Source organism: Hermetia illucens, chromosome 4, assembly GCF_905115235.1.
Source record: "Hermetia illucens chromosome 4, iHerIll2.2.curated.20191125, whole genome shotgun sequence".
NCBI classification, from domain to species: Eukaryota; Metazoa; Arthropoda; class Insecta; order Diptera; family Stratiomyidae; genus Hermetia; species Hermetia illucens.
In genome coordinates this window covers 2,435,048-2,456,265 of record NC_051852.1, presented here as the reverse complement: position 1 = coordinate 2,456,265, position 21,218 = coordinate 2,435,048, and the positions used below count along the sequence as shown (strand labels likewise).

General features: G+C 45.0%; 1 protein-coding gene across 1 annotated transcript in view; it reads right to left on the bottom strand.

The window, feature by feature from the left end:
* Positions 1–21,218, bottom strand: part of LOC119655514 (tyrosine-protein kinase-like otk) — a 151,985-nt gene that overhangs the window by 15,363 nt on the left and 115,404 nt on the right. The window contains exon 4 of the mRNA XM_038061423.1: positions 9,058–9,926. Coding sequence (XP_037917351.1) covers positions 9,058–9,926 — 869 coding nt within the window. The remainder of the gene's footprint in view (positions 1–9,057; positions 9,927–21,218) is intronic.

The window sequence follows — 21,218 nt, the reverse complement described above, 5'->3', positions numbered from 1 at the left end:
TTGTATTTTCCGGACAGAAAATGTTAGAATTTCGTTTTCATCCCTATATTCCTGGGCCTATGGTAAGAGGAAAGCGGATGAAGCGGAAATATATGAAGGAATTGTTGTGGAATTTTCAATATATCTGGGTAAAGTTTGTCGCTAAATTGAATTCCTTTTCAGATTATTTTTCTTCGCATAGTTTTAAAATATTCATGAAAAGTTACTATTTTCAGCTGAACATAATGGAAATGCTTTCTTTCAATCACATGCTTTCAATACGAGAAATATTTTCATAAACCACTGGCTGCGACGAAGGTTATGCTCGTAGAACGCTTTAAAGTCCATTAGGTCCTTCTATCCTATTTCTCAATTTATGTCAGGTAGCCACCTAGATGTACCATTTCCACTATATAGCCTAGCCTACACGAGGAGCCTATTTATCCAATTGTCTGAACCATCCACTTCCTGCTTCTAATGAATTAACTAACTAAAAATCATCAAAACATCTTCTGAGGTCCCCAGAGTCGCTGGGATGCAACCCTACTAGGTATCTGATCTCCTATCCTATCCTCTGATGACAGATGAACGGATGCCCTCATCTCGGAACAAATAAGTAAATGCATTTCTGTTTTCCCCAGGACTTCTCAAGATGCTCGCACTCCTAACCATCCCATCCTCGGTTTAATGCTAGAGAGAACTAACCGTTCAAACGGAGGGCCAGAAAAGAGCAGAGCTAAAAAGATAACCCTTCAAAAGAGGAATCACCATCATCAACGGCGCAAAAACCCGTATCCGGTCTAGACCTGCCTTATTAAAGAAATCCAGATATCCGGGCTTTACGCGGAGGTCCACCAATTCGATATCCCTAAAAGCTATCTGGCGTCCTGGCCTACGCCATGGATCATCCCCACCCATACGGATTAAGTGACCCGCCCACCGCAACCTCTTGAGTCGGAGGTCATCCACAACCAGATGGTCGTGGTATCGCTCATAAATTTCGTTGTTTATAGTCTACGGAATCGTCCATCCACATATAGAGGCGCAACAAATTTTCCTAAGGATATGTCCTGGTAACGACTCACCGGAAACTACATGGTCGCAGTTTAAATTCCCAAAGCTGTATCAAAGGACAAAAAGATATTTTTTAACCTCATCGCAGCTCAGAATAAGGATCGCAATCTGTACTGTGTAGATTATTCATAAGCAAGAAGGAAATCAAAGAAAAATTACTCACATACCCCTATTGTAAGACCGGTTGCTGAAGACAACTAAGGATAGTGCCACATTAATTACTGATACAGCCAACATATGCTGGCGTCAAAAGTGAAGAAGGTACATCTGAAGAAGTATCGGTTTAAAACTATACTGAAGATCTCCACCTAGATCCGTCGGAGACACAGACGATGTTAACAAAGGTGAATCATACCACAGTATTGGAAAAAAGGTTGAAACGTTAAAATAGCTTCGGTAAATCATCCCCACCTTGCAAAAATTTAGTCTGCAGCAAATCCGTGACTGTTGTGATAGGACCAAAGAGGGTCCAGCCGGTTCAGATTTTCAGCGCCAGCCCATAGCATTCACGGAGTAGATCAGCACTCCCACTCGGCAACTAGAGATCTTTCTGAGGAGAATGGTTTACCTAGTGCCCATAATCGGGCTCTAGCTAGAGCTGGGCAAAAGGAAAGGAAGTACCTGAGAGCTTCCCCCTTTTCTCCGCAGCTTCAGCAATGCGATTTGTAGGTTATGCCAAGTCTGACGGCATGATCCCCTATAGGACAGTGACTTGCGCTGGCCGCGTCATTTTGAATCAAACTTGCATGCGTCCCACGACCAGACCTTGTCTCGGTAGTGAGCCTGCTAACTAGTACGAATAAATTCCACCCTTGACAGCTGTCAGCGAGACACAGGCTATACCCGCCGAAGGATTGCCAAAAGCAAAGCTTCACTTGGCCAGTCCGCCCGCTCGCCCATTCCCCATAACCGGGAGTTCAAAAGGGGGCGACCTTGAGTGTGCCGGCCATACTTTTTAGCGCGTTTCTGCACTGTATCACCAACCTGGAGAGTGCCGCTGCTGAGAACAAGACCTTAATGACCGCTTGGCTGTCGGTCAGAGTGACTATATTATGTTTGAAGCTCTAATCATACCCCAGTAATCGACAGGCCCGCAATATAGCCAGTACGGTTGGAATGCACTGGCAGAACCTGCGAGACCCTAGGGCGACCGTAAGAAAAACTCCCGCACCGACTCCACAAACCATTTGTGATCCGTCAGTAAAGAAAACTTTCCAACACGCCGTCGGTCTTCCACTCTACCTTGGGTGGAAAATCCACAGAAAAGTTTCTCGTGAAGTTCAACTGACGGGTCGCGTAGTCCGTAGGGAATGTCCAGAGTCGCCCTGGTACTTCATTTAGGTGTAACTATGCCTGTAAGGCTTCGTTGTTCAGCCTCCAGACTCACGTAGTCTGACGGCACCCCACGCTACAATGTATTTGATGTGTAGGTCTACGGGTGCAAGAGGAGTATAGGAGTCCATTCAGAGCATCTGCCAGGCAAGACTCCAGAGCACTGGTAGCACCTGTGCACCCAGTTCTTGGAATCTTATTAAGCTTTAATAATGACTAATATATAAAGAGCGTCGGATGAGTCTTTGTTCGTTTACATTCTCTGATTCGCAACTATTCCTCATCATAGGTTTTATCCTGTGCTTCGCCTTTAATTCGCTTCCTTTTACTTCAAAGTTGAAGCCAATATTCGTTAGAGAGATCTCTTCAGTGCCAATTGCATGACTCGTACTATTTATGATATAATGCTTGTATCGTAATTTCAGGGATTTGCCCATTTCGAACGTGCTAATGGGTAATGTCGGCTATCTTGGGAGAATGGATTCCACTGCATGTGAAAACGGATCTAGCGCTTTTAATACGTCAGGCAACACCCAATTTCGTGCTAAAGTCCACCGAAACCGCGCTTAGTAACCTGCTTTTTCGGAAAACTGCCTCGTGACTCATATTCATTCCTCTCCTATGCACTCGGGTGGCCCTCTGCTGCAAGTCGCATCACCACCTAAACAACTTTTCGTTACCAGACTTAGACCTGCCTATTCTACTGATGAAGTTCTTAATTACATCAGAAGCAAAGCTGGTTTATCTCCGTCGCCTCTTTCGTGCCTGAAGCTGACGAAGGATGGCTCCTCCGACCGCGTAATTGTATCTTTCAAAATGACGTATCCACATGACTTCGATGCGGTCGCCCAATCCTCCTTTTGGCCGCAAAGAGTATTTATTCAGCCTTACCAGCGGAATAAATTACGAATAAATTTCCGCATCGCCCGCCTGCTTCACCTACCAGCATGAACAATTTGTCAAGTAGCTTAAGTCTTTATTATCAAAACATGAGAGGCCTACGTACTAAGCTGTCGTGTTTCAATCTTTCTGCCTTGGCTTTCCAACACCGTTTCAACTGTATCACTGAAACGTGATTGCATGATAGAATTCTAAGCTCTGAGCTCCTCGAGGGCTCCTCTGTCTTTCCCTGCGACAGAGATCGCGTAGCTTCAGGTAAGTCAACTGGTGGAGGAGCCGTGATCGCGGTTAAGTTCCCCCTATGAACCGAATCCATCTTTTCTTCACCTTCTACCCCCTATGATTATATCACCTTACGTGTTTTTCCTCACAACGCCGGGCCTTTTATTATATGTTCCGTATACTTCCCTGGCCTCAGTCCCTCCTATTGGTACGATGAATTCTTCGACAGTTTTTCAGAAGTTCTTACCGTAACTTTCCCCACTCTTCCCTTCATTGTCTGTGGTGACTTTAGCCTCCTTATGCTCCCCTGGTCAATTTGTTCCTCTCATCCGTCTCTCCCTTTATTAACTTTCATGAATACCTGCTCTGCTCTTCAGTTCAACCGCACCGCAAATCAACTAAATCGCACTCTCGGTGCAACATGCCAGAACGGCTCCTTTCACAATTTTCTCTTGCTCTTCCCTATGTTTCACTTGATGCCCATCATCCTGCTCTTCAGTTCGAGGTACAACTGCCACGCCCCACGTCCCATACTATGCGCAAGCTCTCCAAGCTCAACTTCCGTAAGGACAACTTTGAGTGTTTGAACTTACTTCTGGCATCAACCAACTGGCCTCCTATTCTCTCACCATTAACCTGCAACCAAGCCCTCATCTCCTTTTATTACGTTCCTTCCTCCCCAAATCCCTGAGCTCCTACCTATTATGGTTCACCACTCAAATCGATAAAATACTCCGTCTGGAGCAAGCTGCAAGGAAAAAGTTTTTATCCACCGGAAGCCGTGCAGACTTTGACCATTTCAGCGTTCCGCCTTCTTTAGTTAAGTCGCTGATATTTAAATCTAGGAAGGATTATCTGGACAGTGTTGAAGTGGAATTGTCGCGTGGTAACTATGAAGCCTTTCTGGTCTTACATCCCACTTTTATCAAATTCTCTAGTTGCCCCCCCCCCCTGGTGTGCCACAAAGATCCATTCTAGGACCTCTTTTATTTTTATTCTTTATTAACGACTTCGCCTCTATCCTCATTCAAGCGGTTTTCCTCTGTTTCGTCCTCAATGGATTGCGCTTCCTTGCAGGCACTTGGTCACTTTGTTCCATCAGTGCACAGCTAATAAATTGGCTCGTAATGTCAGCAAATGCCACTCCATATGTTATCCGTTTAAAACCTCCCCCACCTCTTTCTCCTATTCTCTTGGTGGTTGCTCTCTGTCCTATCTAACTTTCGACGATAAACTCCGTTTTGAGAGCCCTTACTTCGATATCACCAACCGTGCTTCCAAAATGTCAGGTTTCATACTGCGTTCCTATACTGATTTCAGACTTGTTCCAACCCACCATAGTGCTGTGACTGTCTTGCCCCAGAGAAGATACAGCGCAAATTCACCCGCTCGCTCTTCTTCAAGATGAACCTCCCCCGTATTGACTATCCCGCCCGCCTCCGTACCTTTCTTCTCTCTTACCAACAGCAACGTAGAATCTTCCTCAATTTTTGCACCCTCTTCAGACTCTATACCGGCCTAATGGACTCCTCAAGCCTCTGCTGATATCGTTCTTCGTAATGCGTTGTACAACACGCGTAACGCTGACATTTTCGGTGTGCCCTTCCCGGAACTCAAAGTCAATTTCCATTCGCCTATCCGGAGACTATGTCGGAGTTATAAAGCACAACACTTGGTCCCGTGCAAGGTCCGGTCTGAAGGCTGCCGTGCCGAGAATAAAACCCAGCGGGAGTCAATAGCGAAATTGACCCGATCGGTCACGGAATATAGGATTAACAGAAATCCCTCGAAAGCAGGCCTTAGGCACCAATACGTTCGAATTCCCGGAACCGCAACAATCTTCATCTGAGCTGAAGATTTTAACTTAAAAGGCGTTCAGCGGTGTCATCATCATAGAATTCGGAAAAGGTACTACCATAATTGAAAGTACCCTTTCAGAAATCAAACCAGTTCTTGGCAACAAAAAATTGTTGTATACAACCTAAATGATCTTTTCTTAAACTCCTTAAAGGAGAAGGCCTCAGGGCATGATTAAAAAATACAAAAGTAGAGAGGACCTATATATTTGCTGAATCCGCTGAGGACCATAACAAAATGGTCTCTCTTATCAGAGGGAAAGGATTAACCGCCTCAACAGGCACCCCACCAATCATAAGGACTCAGTCTCTTATTATCAGGAGTCTCCTGTATCTTTTATATCTTAACAGGGGGTTCTCCACAAGGAGAATCCTTCGCTTCCTCCAATCAGGTCTGCTCGTTACCACTTTCGAGTCTTCTCAGAGCCCAGCGCTCTTGATGATAATGTGTCGTGTTTTAACTGCCTGAATTCAGGGCACATTTACCAAAACTGCACGATCGTATTAAGATACATCAGGCGAACAGAAACTCACTCTCGTAGGAAATGTCCTAGACCAGTTACCGCTAGTATCTGGCATATTAAGGCATAGTTGCCAGATAGGAAGCTGGGAAAAATATAAAAAAAAGGGAAGCAAACTGATTTGAAGCTTAAGAATACACTCAAAGTCTTCCAAGCTTGTCGTAAGAGGCGACTAAAAGGGATAGAAACTTGTTGACTAGCAACGTGAAAATATTGGAACTTTATTGCTACCAAAATATCAACAACGCCTCGGAAAGAGACTGACCTCATGGTCACAAGCATTGGCTATCGAAAGTGGACTATGATTGGTTTCTGGAATATGCGCACGCATAAGTTGGATTTTCTGGGCCTAAGCGAAGTAAGATTATGGGACTCTCCCTCTTGTCATGATTGGCAATGTGCTTTTGTACTCTGGAAAGTCAAGTGGTAGCAGACACAAATCCGGTGTCGGGTTGTTTCAAATTGCTACCGCAAGGCCCAACATATTGACCTGGGAGCCGGTTTCCGATAGACTTCTAACTGCAAGATTCCGGTCCAGATTAAAGAGTAATGAGAAAACTAAAATCTGGGATTGGAGAGTTCGTGGAAGATAAAAGAGAGATCCCCCACTTCACTCCTGATTGAAACTCATGGTTTTCACCCCCTCTTAAAAAGTCAGTGGTATCATCATGGCAAAATTTGAATTTTCAACCCTACCTTGTGAGACGGAGAGGATATGTAGGAGGAAGAAGAACCGCTCCCCGTTATATAATCCCGCTAAAGAATTGCCGCGATCATACCCCGTTAAATAGTTAAGGGGCCCCAAGGTAGGGCTCTTCTCATATCATAACAGCAGTATTTATTTTTTAGAAAGGGAGGCCTTCTTCCTCCTTTTGCATACCTTCTCTATCCTCCCACCATCGGAAGTGGAGCTGTTAAATCAAAGTTTACCATGATGATGTCAAAGGGGTGGCGCGCATGATTTTTCAACTAGGTTTGAGAGAGAGTACTACCCGCTTCCTCCTTCATACCATCTTCATTGACTCCGCCTCGCTGAGTAGATTAAAAATTAAAAATAATGTACATCCCTTTCATGCGAATATGGAGACCTCCTTAGGTTCGACACGGTCATCCACTGCATGCCTGAGGATTCACAGATGAAACTCTTCCGCCAAAAATCGTATCAGTATGTGTTATTGTTTCTAAGAAAAGTATATCCAACAGACAGGCAGACAGACAGGCACATAGAGGATACAATAAGGCTCTGGGCCTGTACGGAGTACCGAATAAGACCCTTTACCTTGCCGTAAAATCCAGACCGGACATGTTCGCTGAGTTGTTTGAAGCGTGCATGTCCGACGGGATATTTCCAGCAGAAGTTGGTACTTCTACTTGAGCTTGGTAATCCTCCAGGTGAACCATCCTCATAAAGACCCATATGTCTTTTGGACACTGTGGAGAAAATGTTAGAGCGGGTAATCTATTCAGATCGACAGCATGGATTCCTAAAGCCAGATCAACCATTGATGCCATCAAAAACATAGACATCAAATTGGTTACTGGCTTGGCCGAAGATGCAATTCACGGAAAAGGTAGTACCAGTAAATGTTGCGTGGTAGTAACCCGGCCAATTGGAATCTAATAGGCAAATCCTGGCGAAGGGATTGGTATTCCTGCCTACCTCGCTGCTATCGTCGATAACTGGTATGGCACCAATGACGAACCCCGGGAGTACGTTGTGTCCGCGGGTTTCCCACAGGGCTCTGTATTGGACCCACTACTGTGGAACAACATGTACAACGATGTACTTAATCTTCCCCTTCCGAGGGAAGCCACAGTGGTGGGTTACGCTGACGACATAGCGCTGGCTGTTGTCGCAAAGCATCTCGAAGATGCTGATCTATACTCAAGCGAGGCAATCAGTACTGTTAAAAGTTGGCTAGAAAGCTCTGGCCTGACTTGCGGAGGAAAAAACAGAAACGGTCCTCATCATCAAGCGCAGGAAGAGAAATTACGTCTGCATTAGAATCGGTAATCATATTATCACTTCCACGTCGACCATCAAATACTTGGGGGTGGTGATAGACAGGAAGCTCAGTTATAGGCAACATGTGCAGTATGTTTGCGACAAATTACCAAGTATAGCCCTGGCAAGGATGATGTCGAAAGTGGGTGAGCCACGATATACCTCTAGGTTGCGCATAGCCAGGGTGGTGACCTGAGTCATGTTCTATGCGACCCCAGTTTGAAGGGAGGCGTTGTGGATGTCAGTTAATGGTAATAAACTGGGTGCAATCGACAGGAGGACCTCTGCCTTTAGGACTGTCTCGAATGATACAGCATTCGTCATCTATGGAATGATGCCGATTGACATCCTGGCAGATGAGACGGCGAACATATACAATGCGAAGCCAATTTCTCCCTCAGCGCAGACAAAGAAGGCTGAGGGGGAGAGATCCATAAATAGATGGCAAAGACGGTGGGAGCGCTTGGGAAAGGGACTCACAGGCTCATTCCTGCTATCAAGGTGTGGTTAGAGAGATTGATTATAATCTCACCCAGTTTCTCATGGAGCACGGAGAATATCGTCAATACCTGCACAGGTTTAAATTGGAGACCTCACCCGACTGTCCAAATGGCGATCGAGTCCCAAAGGACCCAGAGCACGTATTCTTCCACTGTTCGAGGTTTGTGGAAGAAAGGAGGAATCTAGAGGAGACTCTAGGAGAGGTGCTGGTACCAGAATATCTGGTGTCGAAAATGGTAGCACAACAAAAGAACTGGAATGCGGTCAACTCCATGATCACATCTATCCAAAATAAATTGGGAAAGGCAGAGGAGAGGAGAAAAGCGCGGTCACGTACATGGTGTATAAAAGAAATAGGTAACTAAGCTAGAATGAGCTGACCCCGCCTCGTAATGGAATACCTTATGGTGGTTCCGCGGGGCAGGGAAGGAGTCCGGGGTGGTTTTAGTGGATAAAAATTCCACACACTGGTGTGTCCAGACCAGTGTCTTTTGAAGATTTCCACCTCCTCAACAAAAAAAAAGACAGACACATCGAGAGACAGTGAACTGATTTTAAAAAGGTCTTATTTACACAGGACCTTCATCAAAATTTAAAATAATAAAACATCTTCATAATGTTGCAATGAGGACTTTGTAAAAATTTTAGAGTAGGAATCGATACTTACACTGAACCATTTCACTTGTGGGGGTGGTGTTCCTTGAGCTTTACAATGAATTTTCGTCATCGAACCCAATTCAAGATTTTTCGATGTTGGTCGAGGCACAAATTTCAATTGTTCGATTATAATCAATTCAATTTTATCTGACGTTGAAAATCCTCCCCCTCTCTCGCTAATAGCACAATCATAATTTCCAGCGTCGCTAGCAATTGTTGAGGTGAAAAGTAAGGAGCCATTTTGTGCATTCACAGTCAATCGAGCATCTTCCCGAATCATTGACTCCATCTTTGGTTCTGACGTGGTTGTTGTTGTCGTGCCTAACTCAATTTGACGAATTACCTTATCGTCCTTTCGCCATCGCAAGGCTAACCTGGACGAATCATATTTTGAGGGAATTGTGTATTTGCAAGGAAGCTCGGCGGGTTTGCCTTCGCCAATGACAACTCGCTCTGGTGGCTTGAAAGCATTATCGTTGGAACGGTCTCCACGTTTTCCGCGACACAGGAATATTTTGGATTTATCAGAAGATTTCATTAGTTTCTTTGAGTAGGCCCGGGGGATGCAACCACGCGTGGTTGAGTAATCACTTCCTGTGTCGGAACTTTCTTCAGCGGTGAGCTTCAAGATGTAACCTTTCTTGCTCATTATTCGTCCTGCACTGTTGAAGACAACACAGCGATACACCCCATTGTCGTAAGGGGATGGGTTGCGTATGATGAGTCGGTTATTATCAAAACGGATCGTGTGTATGCTTTCGAGTCGTTCACTATTTCTAAACCATTCGATTTCTTGGTCTGCGGAACCGTCAACATTGCACTTAAGGATAATCTCGTCCTTGCGTTTCGATACTAGCTGGATAGAGGCCGACGTGAGCCCTGTAAGAATCCAAAAGAAAAGTAGATTAAAATCAGATCTATGCATCTTCGATTGCTTGAGGCAGTTTCCAATCACTTTAATTATTTTTCGCAGAAATAAACTTCCAACTCAACTTTCTTGCTTATATCTCAGCTATCAAAGTTCGCCATTTCTTGCAGATATCACGCTATGTTATTCAATATCGTGTCAATCTTCACCTTGTCATTCTCCTAACGAAGCCTTAGGAGAAAGTCTTCATCGCAATATCAAATTACCAAAAAGGTGGTATCGAGTAATATTTACCGATAGTATCTGATAACTTCCCAAGAAACAAACATTCCCTTATTAGATCTGTTGATAGAACATCAACCTCGGGGAGCATCTACACGATACATACTTGCCATTGTGTGCCGTGTCATAGGAAAAATAATTCTATTTTCAATCTTATCTTGCAGAAAGTATATTCTTTCGTGCTTACATGAGTACACCTTCGAAGGAAGGTAAGTTGTAAATGCAACAAATACGAGTACCTTGGTAAAGATACTGGCGGAAGGTCTCACCACGTTGCGATGTTCTGAAGCTTGGCCGTATCAATTCGGTAAATATTTGTTGATACTCAATAAAATGCTTTTAGTTGATTTTATGACAGACAATTGGGGTCATTATCTGATAAAATTTCCACCGACAAAGGCATATCTAATATATCTAAAAGCATGTCAACCGTGGTAAATACACTGACGAGAAATTTCAAATTTATTTTGACATAAATTGAATTTTAATTGGAGTGACTGGTTAAAGGTGATTCAGTAGGTTTGCTTTGTGAGGATTAATGGCAGCCTAATCTCAGAATCATGGAATTAGTGAGTGTGGCATGAAGCGACTACACGTTTCCATGCTTCTTTGTAAAGGGAATTGAAAAACATTGGGGAAGAGAGCGGTGGGGGATTCAATGAATTGTCCCCTAGTCATTGTTCTCCTCCTATAAGGCCTACGAATAAGTTCTGTCGGTTTTCACAATAGATGGCGTAGCTTGTTTTTTATTCCATTGATCCACATTTCCAAACATTCATCGGAAAGCTACTGTCAATAGGCACAAACGTCAGTATAAATTATTTAATTGAAGTGTAAACAACAATACTTTTTTCATCAATGAAAATGGCCAATTTTGTACCAAATAATGTGTTTTTGCGGGGAGTTCTACTTCATTATTTCAATATGAAGAAAAAAGCAACCGAAAGTCATCGCACTTTGGTGGAAGTTTATGGTGACCATGCTCTATCTGAGCGAACGTGTCAGAGGTGGTTTGGACGGTTTAAAAGTGGCAATTTTGACTTGGAAGGCACCAAGGGACCAAGATCCATCGCAAACGCAAGAAGAACTTGGAAAAACACTTGGAGTCACTCAACAAACCATTTCCCACCGTTTAAAAGCAATGGGAATGATCCGAAAGGTCGGAAATTGGGTTCCGTATGAACTGAAGCCAAGAGACGTCGAACGGCGTTTTTTCGTGCGAACAACTGCTCCAACGACAAGAAAGGAAGGGTTTTCTCCATCGAATAGTTACTAGCGATGAAAAGTGGATCCATTACGATAATCCCAAGCGTCGGGCAACGTGGGGATACCCCGGCCATGCCTCATCATCGACGGCCAAAGTGAATATTCATGGTGAGAAGATCATGCTGTGTATATGGAGGGACCAGCTGCGTGTGGTATACTATGACCTGCTAAAACCGAACGAAACGATCACGGTCAAACTCTACCGACGTCAAATGATGCATTTGAGCCGCGAATTCAAGAAAAAACGGCTGCAATACCAGCAAAGGCATGATAAAGTTATTTTGCAACATGACAATGCTCGTCCACATGTTGCACAGCCCGTTAAAACATATCTAGAAACGTTGAAATGGGAAGTCCTACCCCACCCGCCGTACTCTCCAGACATTCCTCCTTCTGATTACTATTTCTTCCGGTCGATGCGGCATGCCCTGGTTGACCAGCACTTCTCCAATTACGAAGAACTCAAAAAATGGCTCGATGAGTGGATAGCGGCCATGCCGGCCAATTTTTGGCGCGATGGTATCTATGAATTGTCTGAAAGATGGAAGAAAGTTGTGGCTAGCGATGGGCAATACTTTGAACAATGAATGAATAACCAATTTTTCACAATAAAGCTTCAAATTAAAAAAAAAAAACCGACAGAACTTATTCGTAGGCCTTTTAGTAAAATTTTATAACACATAAAATGAAAGTTGCCTATTCACACTGCAAATAAAAGTCCATAAGCAATCAGAATGTTTCCCAAGGCTACTACTACCTCGACCGAAAATCTGTAATGAAGGACTCGACGCATCTCAATAACATAAAGTCTTGACCGTATGCCACATAGACTCACCTGAAATTGCTCTACCACGGTCCGAAAAGTAAAGTTCGAAGTGTAATGAGTATATCAAAAACGATTTGTATTTGAATTGGTATTCATTGGCCACTCACCGCTCCTCGTTATTTTTGTTATCTATGATATAATAAACTTTGGTATAATCAAAAATATCAGCAGCAGATATATTCATACAAACACAACCAAGGACCTCTCATCTGAGCACTCCCTGACCATAGTATGCTTCAATTTCGAGCTAGATCTCATCCCACTCATGACCAACCTAACTAACCGTTCAAAAAATTTCTCGCTATACAGAAGCAGATTCGAACTCAAATCTGGGGATGAGATAGAAGCCGCGTTACTGGATTTAATAGCAGCAATCACCGAATATCCCACCCTTGCTCGAATCAAACCGTAAAAAACTGTAGCCCCACGTTGGGCGCCAACTCTGCTACGTACGCGACAACTGTTACCCCACGTTGGACGCCAACTCTGCTGCGTACGCAACAACTGTAGCCTCACGTTGGATGCCACCTGCTATGTGCGCAGTAAATGTCGCCAGTCGTTGAGCACCACCTGTTACCTTGGTATCAACATGGTCGCCAAGGCTGTCAACCAACCAAACTCCCCACCAAGTTTGCCAATCGTGAACACCAACTTCGCGGAACGGCATGTGCTGGAGCTAACCCGAACGCTAGCAGTTCAGCGAACTGAGAGGTTCTTGGTTCCCAAATATTACCTCCCAGTTGGGACACAGAGATCGTATCAATAGTAAAAAAAAGTCTCGGGGCGGATTGATACCATAGCAAATTTCATTTTCAGAGGAGGTAAACTGCCAAATGGCCTAATAAGGGAGGAGGCAAAATCATAAAGAAAACTAGCGCGCGCAGGATGGACCGGGAAGGTCTTGAGCTGATTCTGGCACCTAAGAGACGAGTGGCCCCGTCTTCCTTTCCTCTTCATGGGGAGGATGACATGGTGGCCCTGTGGCGGCCCACCCCAATCTAAAAGCTTCAATGAGGGGAACCCTAATTACTTGAGAAGACTAACACCTTCCTAGGAGGTTTAGCGCAAAAAACAAATTAGGTCAATGCATGATTAAATTTAACGAGGTACCGTATACAAACTCTCTTAACGGACACTTCTAATAGACGGACGCCCCTCTTGGGCAAACAATTTTTCTCTGATTATGATTTTTTTGTATATGGCAGAACAATTTGCCTCTCTTAGGGAGACACCCCTTTGGACCGAACGCGATTTTATAATTTAAACAAGTCGGGAAACCGGAAGCTGGACGCTTCAGGTACGAAAGGTTTTGTGTATTTCTTAGTACGTAGCACGTAATATATGCATATGTCCACTTTCGGGTGATATTGACATTGATAGTCTTCAATTTTCAAAGAAGCAACAAATTTGAGGTATTATAACTTTGTTAGTAATAGTCCATCAAACTTGGTATGCTCTACATTATAGCCTACATCACTGCAGAATTTCGTGCCGCTAGGATAAATTTAAGGGGGGTTTCCAGCCAATTACAAAAAATTATAGTAATATACTATTATTAACTTTCTTTGAACAGATATCGGTATGAAAGGTATTTCGGAGCCAAAGCACCATATAGTGGCAGCCTCTTGATTTTTTTCAGATTTTTCGGTTTGGTAGTTTCTGAGAATGGCCCCCTTAAAGAAATGATCACTTTCAACCCCCCGCACTCCCCACGTTTCCAAGAAATGTCAAAACTAAGACCGGCTTCGAAAAGTACTAATCGAGACCTTTAATTTGATACCCCAAATGACTATATTTGATGAAAAAAAATTTTACACCCCGCTTTTGCATGTATGGGGAGCCCCCCCTCTTAAGTTCAACGTACTAGGATGTAACTCACTGTATGTGTGAGCGTTCACAGTTCCCACCTTTCTACCAAATTTGGTGTCAATCGCTATAACCGTCTCCGAGAAAAATGCGTGTGACGGACAGACAGACAGACAGACAGACAGACCTGTGCGGAGTTGCCAAATCTCCCATCAGGCGCGTCCCTTCGTGCGGATAAGGGAATGCTCGGCGGATGCGTAGGAATATGCACATATACGCATTTGGAGGTGTGCGTGTATGGGCATGCTTATGCGCAGGCCGGGTAGGTGGGAAGTAAACGCCCGCCCGTGGATAAAAATTGGCTATGGGAAGGATACCCAGAAATAAAACGAAACATGGAGGAACAGAAGGAGAATAAAGTTACGGTGCAGGGCTTCGGAAACCCAGTACCGGCGGCTTTTGGGAGTGGGCAAGCAGGCTCCCGGCCGTCGATATCCCTCGACTGCAGTGCCTCGGTGGTGGATTACTTGGCCACCGTTGCATCAAATACTACAAGTAGCCTGGAGAAAGAGGCATTTAAAAGGAGTACATCACTCCCGAGAACGCCTGTTCAAAACCCAAGAAAAGATGGGGCACAAACTGATCAGGTATTAGCCCATAGCGGAGTAACTACACCTGGTCGAAATATGTCGCAGGACTTAGTGGTTGATCCATTTAAGAGAAGCTCGACGATAGCGCGATCTCCTCCGAAATCAACCTTGATGAAGGAAGGAAATCTGGGAAGCTCTCGGAAGGCTAATAAGTACGTAAGCGCCCAATGTGAAAACCAAGCGGAGGAGCTATGTCAGAGTCCGGAAGAATCATCGTTTGCCCTACTCGGAGGTAAAATAGTAGAGTTGTCTGAATTTATTAAGGACAAACACAACGTGCACCAGGCCATCAAAAACATGGTGCGTACCATTCGGGTACTATACAATGGTGCCAAGGAAGAAAAAAACGCCTCGAAGAAATCAAGCGTCACCCAGGCAACACAAGTGACACCCCCTCAACATCCAAAGGGCGGTAAACTTGAAAAAAGGAGTAGAGAGTGCGCGAACGATTCTTTCGGATGCTCACAGGACGCGAAAAGGCAAAAAGGCCTCTCACCGGCAAAAGGCAAGGGAAACAAAGTTACCAACATCGTGGAAACTGCGGCGCCGGCTCCAATTGACCCAAGGGTGGCAAAGCCTCAAAAAGGGACCAAGGAAGCATGGACCAAGGTTGGTGGAAGGAAAACCACGACGCAGAAAAGAAGATTACGGCCCGAATTAATCATCATCTGCAAAAAAGGGGATATGACTTACGCCGATATCCTTAGGAAGGTCAAATCCGATCCTGAGCTGATGGACCTTGGAGAAAACGTCAGCCGAATCAGACGCTCCCAGAAAGGAGACTTGATGCTGGAGCTGAAGAAGTCTCCGGGCAAAACGGTAGAAAATTTCCTCGGCAAGGTGGAGAAGTCCTTAGGAGAAGAAGCTCAAGTACGGGCCAGAAAGCAGGAGCTTGTCATCGAATGCAAGGACATTGACGAAATCACGACCAAGGAGGATATCCGTGACGCCCTAGAAAACCAGTTCGGACCACTTGGCTTGCAAGATTCCGCAATCAGGGGACTGAGGAAGGGATACGGAGGCACACAAACGGCAATCATAAGCTTACCAGCTGAAGCAGCGTTCAAACTGCTGGCGGTTGGAAAAGTAAAAATAGGTTGGGTCGTTTGCCGACTCAGGGAGCAGGTGTCCCTTAAGCGCTGCTTTAGATGCTTGGAATTTGGCCACATAGCGGCGAAATGCACCGGTGACCGTGACAGGTCAAAAAGTTGCAGAAAATGTGGGGGAGAAGGCCATATGTTCAGGGAATGCAAGGCTGAGCCTGCATGTATGCTTTGCAAGGAAAAAAAGTGCAGTAAAGAAATGAGGTTGTTACAAATCAACCTCAACCACTGCAAGGCAGCACAAGACCTTCTCTCGCAGACCATCTATGAGAAGGGAATCGAAGCTACCATAATCAGCGAGCCCTATCGCAACAATAAGAGCGGTGCCTGGACTGCAGATGTAATTGGCAAGGCGGCATTATGGGCGTGTGGAAATCAAGCCATTCAAGAAGTGATGGAGTTTCCAGCAGTTGGATTCGTCAGGGCAAAAATAGCTGGTATCTATATATATATAGTTGTTATGCTCCACCAAGCGCGACGATAACAGAATTCGAAGGAATGCTAGGTATGCTAGTCTCGGATGCAAGAAGTCGAAACCCCAAGATCATAGCTGGTGATTTCAACGCGTGGGCCGTGGATTGGGGCAGTCGCACTACAAACATCAGGGGCCGTATTCTGCTTGAGGCTTTCGCGGAGCTAGACTTGGTGCTTGCCAACACGGGAAACGTTTCCACTTTTCGTGGGACAGGGTCGGGCTCAATAGTCGATCTGACATATGTGAGTACCACATTGGCGAGGAAAATGACATGGCTTGTCAGTGAACATTATACTCACAGCGACCACCAGGCGATTTTCCTCCAGATCGAATATGGGCCATGCGTCGATGTGCGTTCCCATGAAGCTGGAAACCGAGGCTGGTCCCTGAAAACGCTTGAGGAGGATGCATTGGGAGGCCAAAATCCCGGTGGTGCGGCTACGGAAAAGGTAGAGCAAATGATGGGGCGCATAACGAGAGCATGCGACGCTGCTATGCCGAGGCGACGAGTTCTGGCAAAAAGGCACTCAAACTATCGGTGGAATGAAGAGATCGCGGTGATGTTTTCGTGCTAGAAGAATCTGCCAACGATCTAGAGGAGGACCGAACTTCAACGAGAAACGGCTAGCATATGTGAACCTTCGAGGTAGGCTTAAGCAGGCTATACGGACTAGCAAGCGAGAATGCTTCAAGGAACTTTGCGCAGAGGCAGACCAAAGCCCCTAGGGAACAGCGTACAGGATAGTTATGAAGAAGATGAGAGGGCGAACACCACAACTGACCTGCCCGCATCTTCTGCTCGATATCGTGACGGCACTCTTCCCCCCGGATAAAGAGGAGCGCACAGCAAACAACACAACCAAGTATTGCACGTCTACACCATACCTGCTATAATTGAGGAGGAACTTACGCAAATTTGCCGGAGAATTGGTCATAACAAAGCACCCGCTCTGGATGCTGTTCCCAATAGAGCTCTTAAACTCGCTGTTAAAACCAGACCCGACTGGTTTATCAGCGTGTTTGAAACATGCATAGTAGAAGGAGTTTTCCCCGACCGGTGGAAGAGGCAAAAACTAGTTTTGCTCCCGAAGCCGAATAAGCACCCACCCCCCCGAAAGGGTCATCTACAACAGACTGCTCCCTTTCATCAATATAAGGATGGACTGTCGGAGCGACAATTTGGATTTCGTCAAGCCCACGCAACGATCGACGCCGTAGACGTTGTTTTAAAGCTGGCTCGAGACGCGATGTCGTCTAAAGAATGCTGTGCCGTGGTGACGTTGGACATCAAAAATGCGCTCAATCCCGCAAGCAAAAGCTCACTGGCTAAAACGGGTGTCCCTAGTTATTTGACTAAGCTCCTCGACAGTTACCTTTCGGAGAGGACACGGATGAGGGATCCAAGCAGTACACCGTCACCACAGGAGTACCACAGGGCTCAGTGTTGGGCCTTCTCCTGTGGAACGTCATGTATAATGGGGTCCTTGTCCTTTCCGTGCCAAAGGAGGCCACGATAATCGGTTTCGCAGATGATCTAGCTGTGGTTGTCGTCGCGAAACAACCTGAAGGCGTTGAAATGTACGCTAACGAAACCATTAGCGCCATCAAAGCGTGGCTGGAGATGGTTCAGCTTGACCTTGCGGAACAAAAGACGGAGACGGTCTTGATTACCAATCGTAGGAAGAGGAATACGGTTAATATTTGTGTTGGTGGTCACGTCATCACTTCGAAATCGGTTATTAAATACCTAGGGGTGATGATTGACGCTAAAATCAATTTCAAGGGACATCTGGACTATGCCTGTGAGAAAGCGGCAAATACCAGCGTATCATTAGCGCGGATGATGCCTAACATTGGAGGCCCAAGATACAGTCGCAGATTACTTGTGGCCGGAGTAGTTCGCTCCACACTATTATACGCGGCACCAGTTTGGGAGGAAGCACTAGCGTGTGAGAGTAATCGTAGGAGGGTAAACATGACTTACCGCTTAGTGGCGCTAAGGGTGTGCAGCGCCTTCAGAACAATATCAGCCGAGGCAGCGTGTGTTATTCCGGGAATGATCCCGATAGACATTCTGGCAAGTGAGAGAAGGAAAATGAATGCTCCTGAAAAGGATGCAGAATACCGAAAGGCGGCAAGGCGAGAGTCATTGGAGAAGTGGCAGAAACGGTGGGACAACTCGCAGAGGGGTCACTGGACCCACACTTTGATTCCCCGTATTGAGGAGTGGACTCAGCGACGACACGGCGAGATTAACTACCATCTGACGCAATTCCTGTCAGGAAATGGTGGTTACAGGAAGTACCTGCTACAATTCAGGCTGGATGATTCTCCCTTGTGTCCTGAATCTGGTTGCACACCTGAGGACCCGGAGCATGTTATGTTCCACTGTCCACGATTTTTCTCAGAAAGGAAGAGTCTGGAAGACTCCCTGAAAACCAACAAGCCCGCAGAACATCGTCGGGTTTTGTGTTTACACAAAACCTTAAAAAGTGGACAACACGGGGGAAATAATTAACTCCATCATAGTCAACCCGGTAAACATGGTATCAGAACGAATTTCACATCTACAACTTTAACTCGGGCTAACGAGAACTCGTTTACCCAGATTCGTCTTAACAACGAAGTCGATGGGAAACGACGAAAACGCCGGCCGAAAAAACCATAGCCTGATATGCTGGATGTTGATTTGAGGGTATCGTGACTCCATTCAGATTAGGCCTTTGAACGAGCAAAATGTCAAAAACTATCAAGACGAGTCGACCCTGCTTCTGAACGGGGCAAAGACTGAAGAAGAAGATATGTGCAAGATGTGACCTTTGGGGTTCCCACCCTGCCTTGGAATCCCTTGGCCAAAATATTGAAAGATACCCTTTTTCTTATTGTGAGTCTTGCGGGTTGGAGAAAAGAAACAGGCAATCCCCAGCAAGGTTGTCTGTAAAAAGTTTCCCTGTGTCTACATAAAGCGGTCCCAGAATTCCATCTTACCTTCTACAAGAGAAAAAAGTGTGAGGTGTCAAAATAACTTGGCTGCCGCATCTCCAGTAAAATGGCTTGACAAAGGAGCTTAGTGTAGCTAGCTGAACAAGCCGACAAAGTTGCCCAAAAAGGGGTCCGTAGACCACAAGAGAGAAAGTAACTTGCTTCCTAAGTGGTGCGGTCCGCCATCAAAAACTCAATGGATTTTAAAAATTCCAAAAACGTACCAAAGGACAATAAGTTCCTTATCTGCCGAGCAGAGGTATGGAATGGGGTATTTGGATATGGATCACTTCGCTTAGGCTCCCAGAAAGGTGTTGAATGCAGTTAGGCCAAGTAACTAAAAGTGTCAAAGACATGAAATTAAAGAAATTACAATGGATGAGAATATATCATACAAGGCTCCACAAAAGAACATTGAAGAATAAGAGAAAAGAAAATTGTGAACTCAAACGAACTGGTAATAGTTGAATAGTTGCTTACGATTTATTCATTTAAGGACAACAATACAACAAACAAGGACACTCCAACTATATAATGTCCCCAACAAGGAGAAAAAGAAGAAATCTTAGCCTACGCCTACTAGGGAATCGGCAAGTGCAAATAAACTTCGAGTTCCATGAAAGGCCTTTCCAAAAGTCGTGCGGTAGATGATGTCAATAGAAGCGGAACAGCGCATCAGGCAAGTAGAAAGTCTGAGCACATATCGAGGAAGATTCTGGGCAGAGAGAATTAAGCCGGCTAGGATAGTCCATACGAGGGAAATTCTTTTTAAAGAAGAGGTATTCGGTGAAACTGCATTGGACTATTTCTATGGTAAGACACAGTTACGGAAAAGAGACCACATGCAGGAGCAATACTCAAGCATCCAACGTATGAGGGAGTTGAAAAGTGTTAAGGAGGGTTAGACCGAGCCAAAGTCAGAGGAGGTACCGAATATGAAGCAAGACATTCTGGAAACGTGATTGCAGACATCCACGCAGTGTCTTCCGAAAAGGAGCTTATCGTCAAAAGTTAGGCCGAGGACTTGGTTCCGGTATGATAGAGGGTGACCACCAAAGGAGTAAATAAGTGGGGGTGTGGAAAGATTTGAGAGAGGAGCACATCGAATGACACTTGCTAACGTTTGGTGCTAACTTGTGTGTGTTAACTAAGTCAAAGGACTTAGAAAAATCGGTGTAAATGGCCAAATTATGCAATTAGCCTGTCGTTGACATACCTCGCAAGGATTTTAGAACAAGAGTTGAGGAGGGAATGGGGACGATAATTGCTACTTGGCTAAGGAAGCGGTAAAGAGAAGTGAAGGAGGAAAGGCTTGACAGTTTGCACCTAGTTAGGGGAGGAAGAAAGGAAGAGAAAAGGAGTTAAGTAATCACTAACTAAGTCACACGATTAATTTGGCGACTCAACAGAGGAGCCTTCAAACTTGACAAAAGTGGGAAAAGGCTGGGCCGGATTGCTGTTGATTATGTGAGACCCAAAGAGCTTGAAGTTTGTGGTCACGACGCTAGCGAAATTCTTCGTTCCTAGACTTAAATATCAGTGACTACTGAAGCACGTAGAATTTTAAAGTGAGTGATTTAGCATGGAAATAGAAAGGGTAAAAACGTAGAGATCTGGAAAAGGCTGGCACGGAACAAAGGGTATAAAAGATGTCGAAGGCTTCGTTACAAGTTAAAGGAGTAAGCATGAGATCCAAGTTTATGGTCGCCAAGGCTGAATTCAAATCAAGTTGGCATTTTGACGGTCGAATTCAGCGGGGTTACCTATAACAGGGAATTGATACAAGAGATTTGGGAACCCAAAAGCAAGATGGTGATCAACAAGAGCGTTATAAAAAGAACCAATGAAAAATAGGAAAAACAACGTATAGGCTAGTTGGAGGGGACAAGATCAAGAGCGCGATTTACATGATC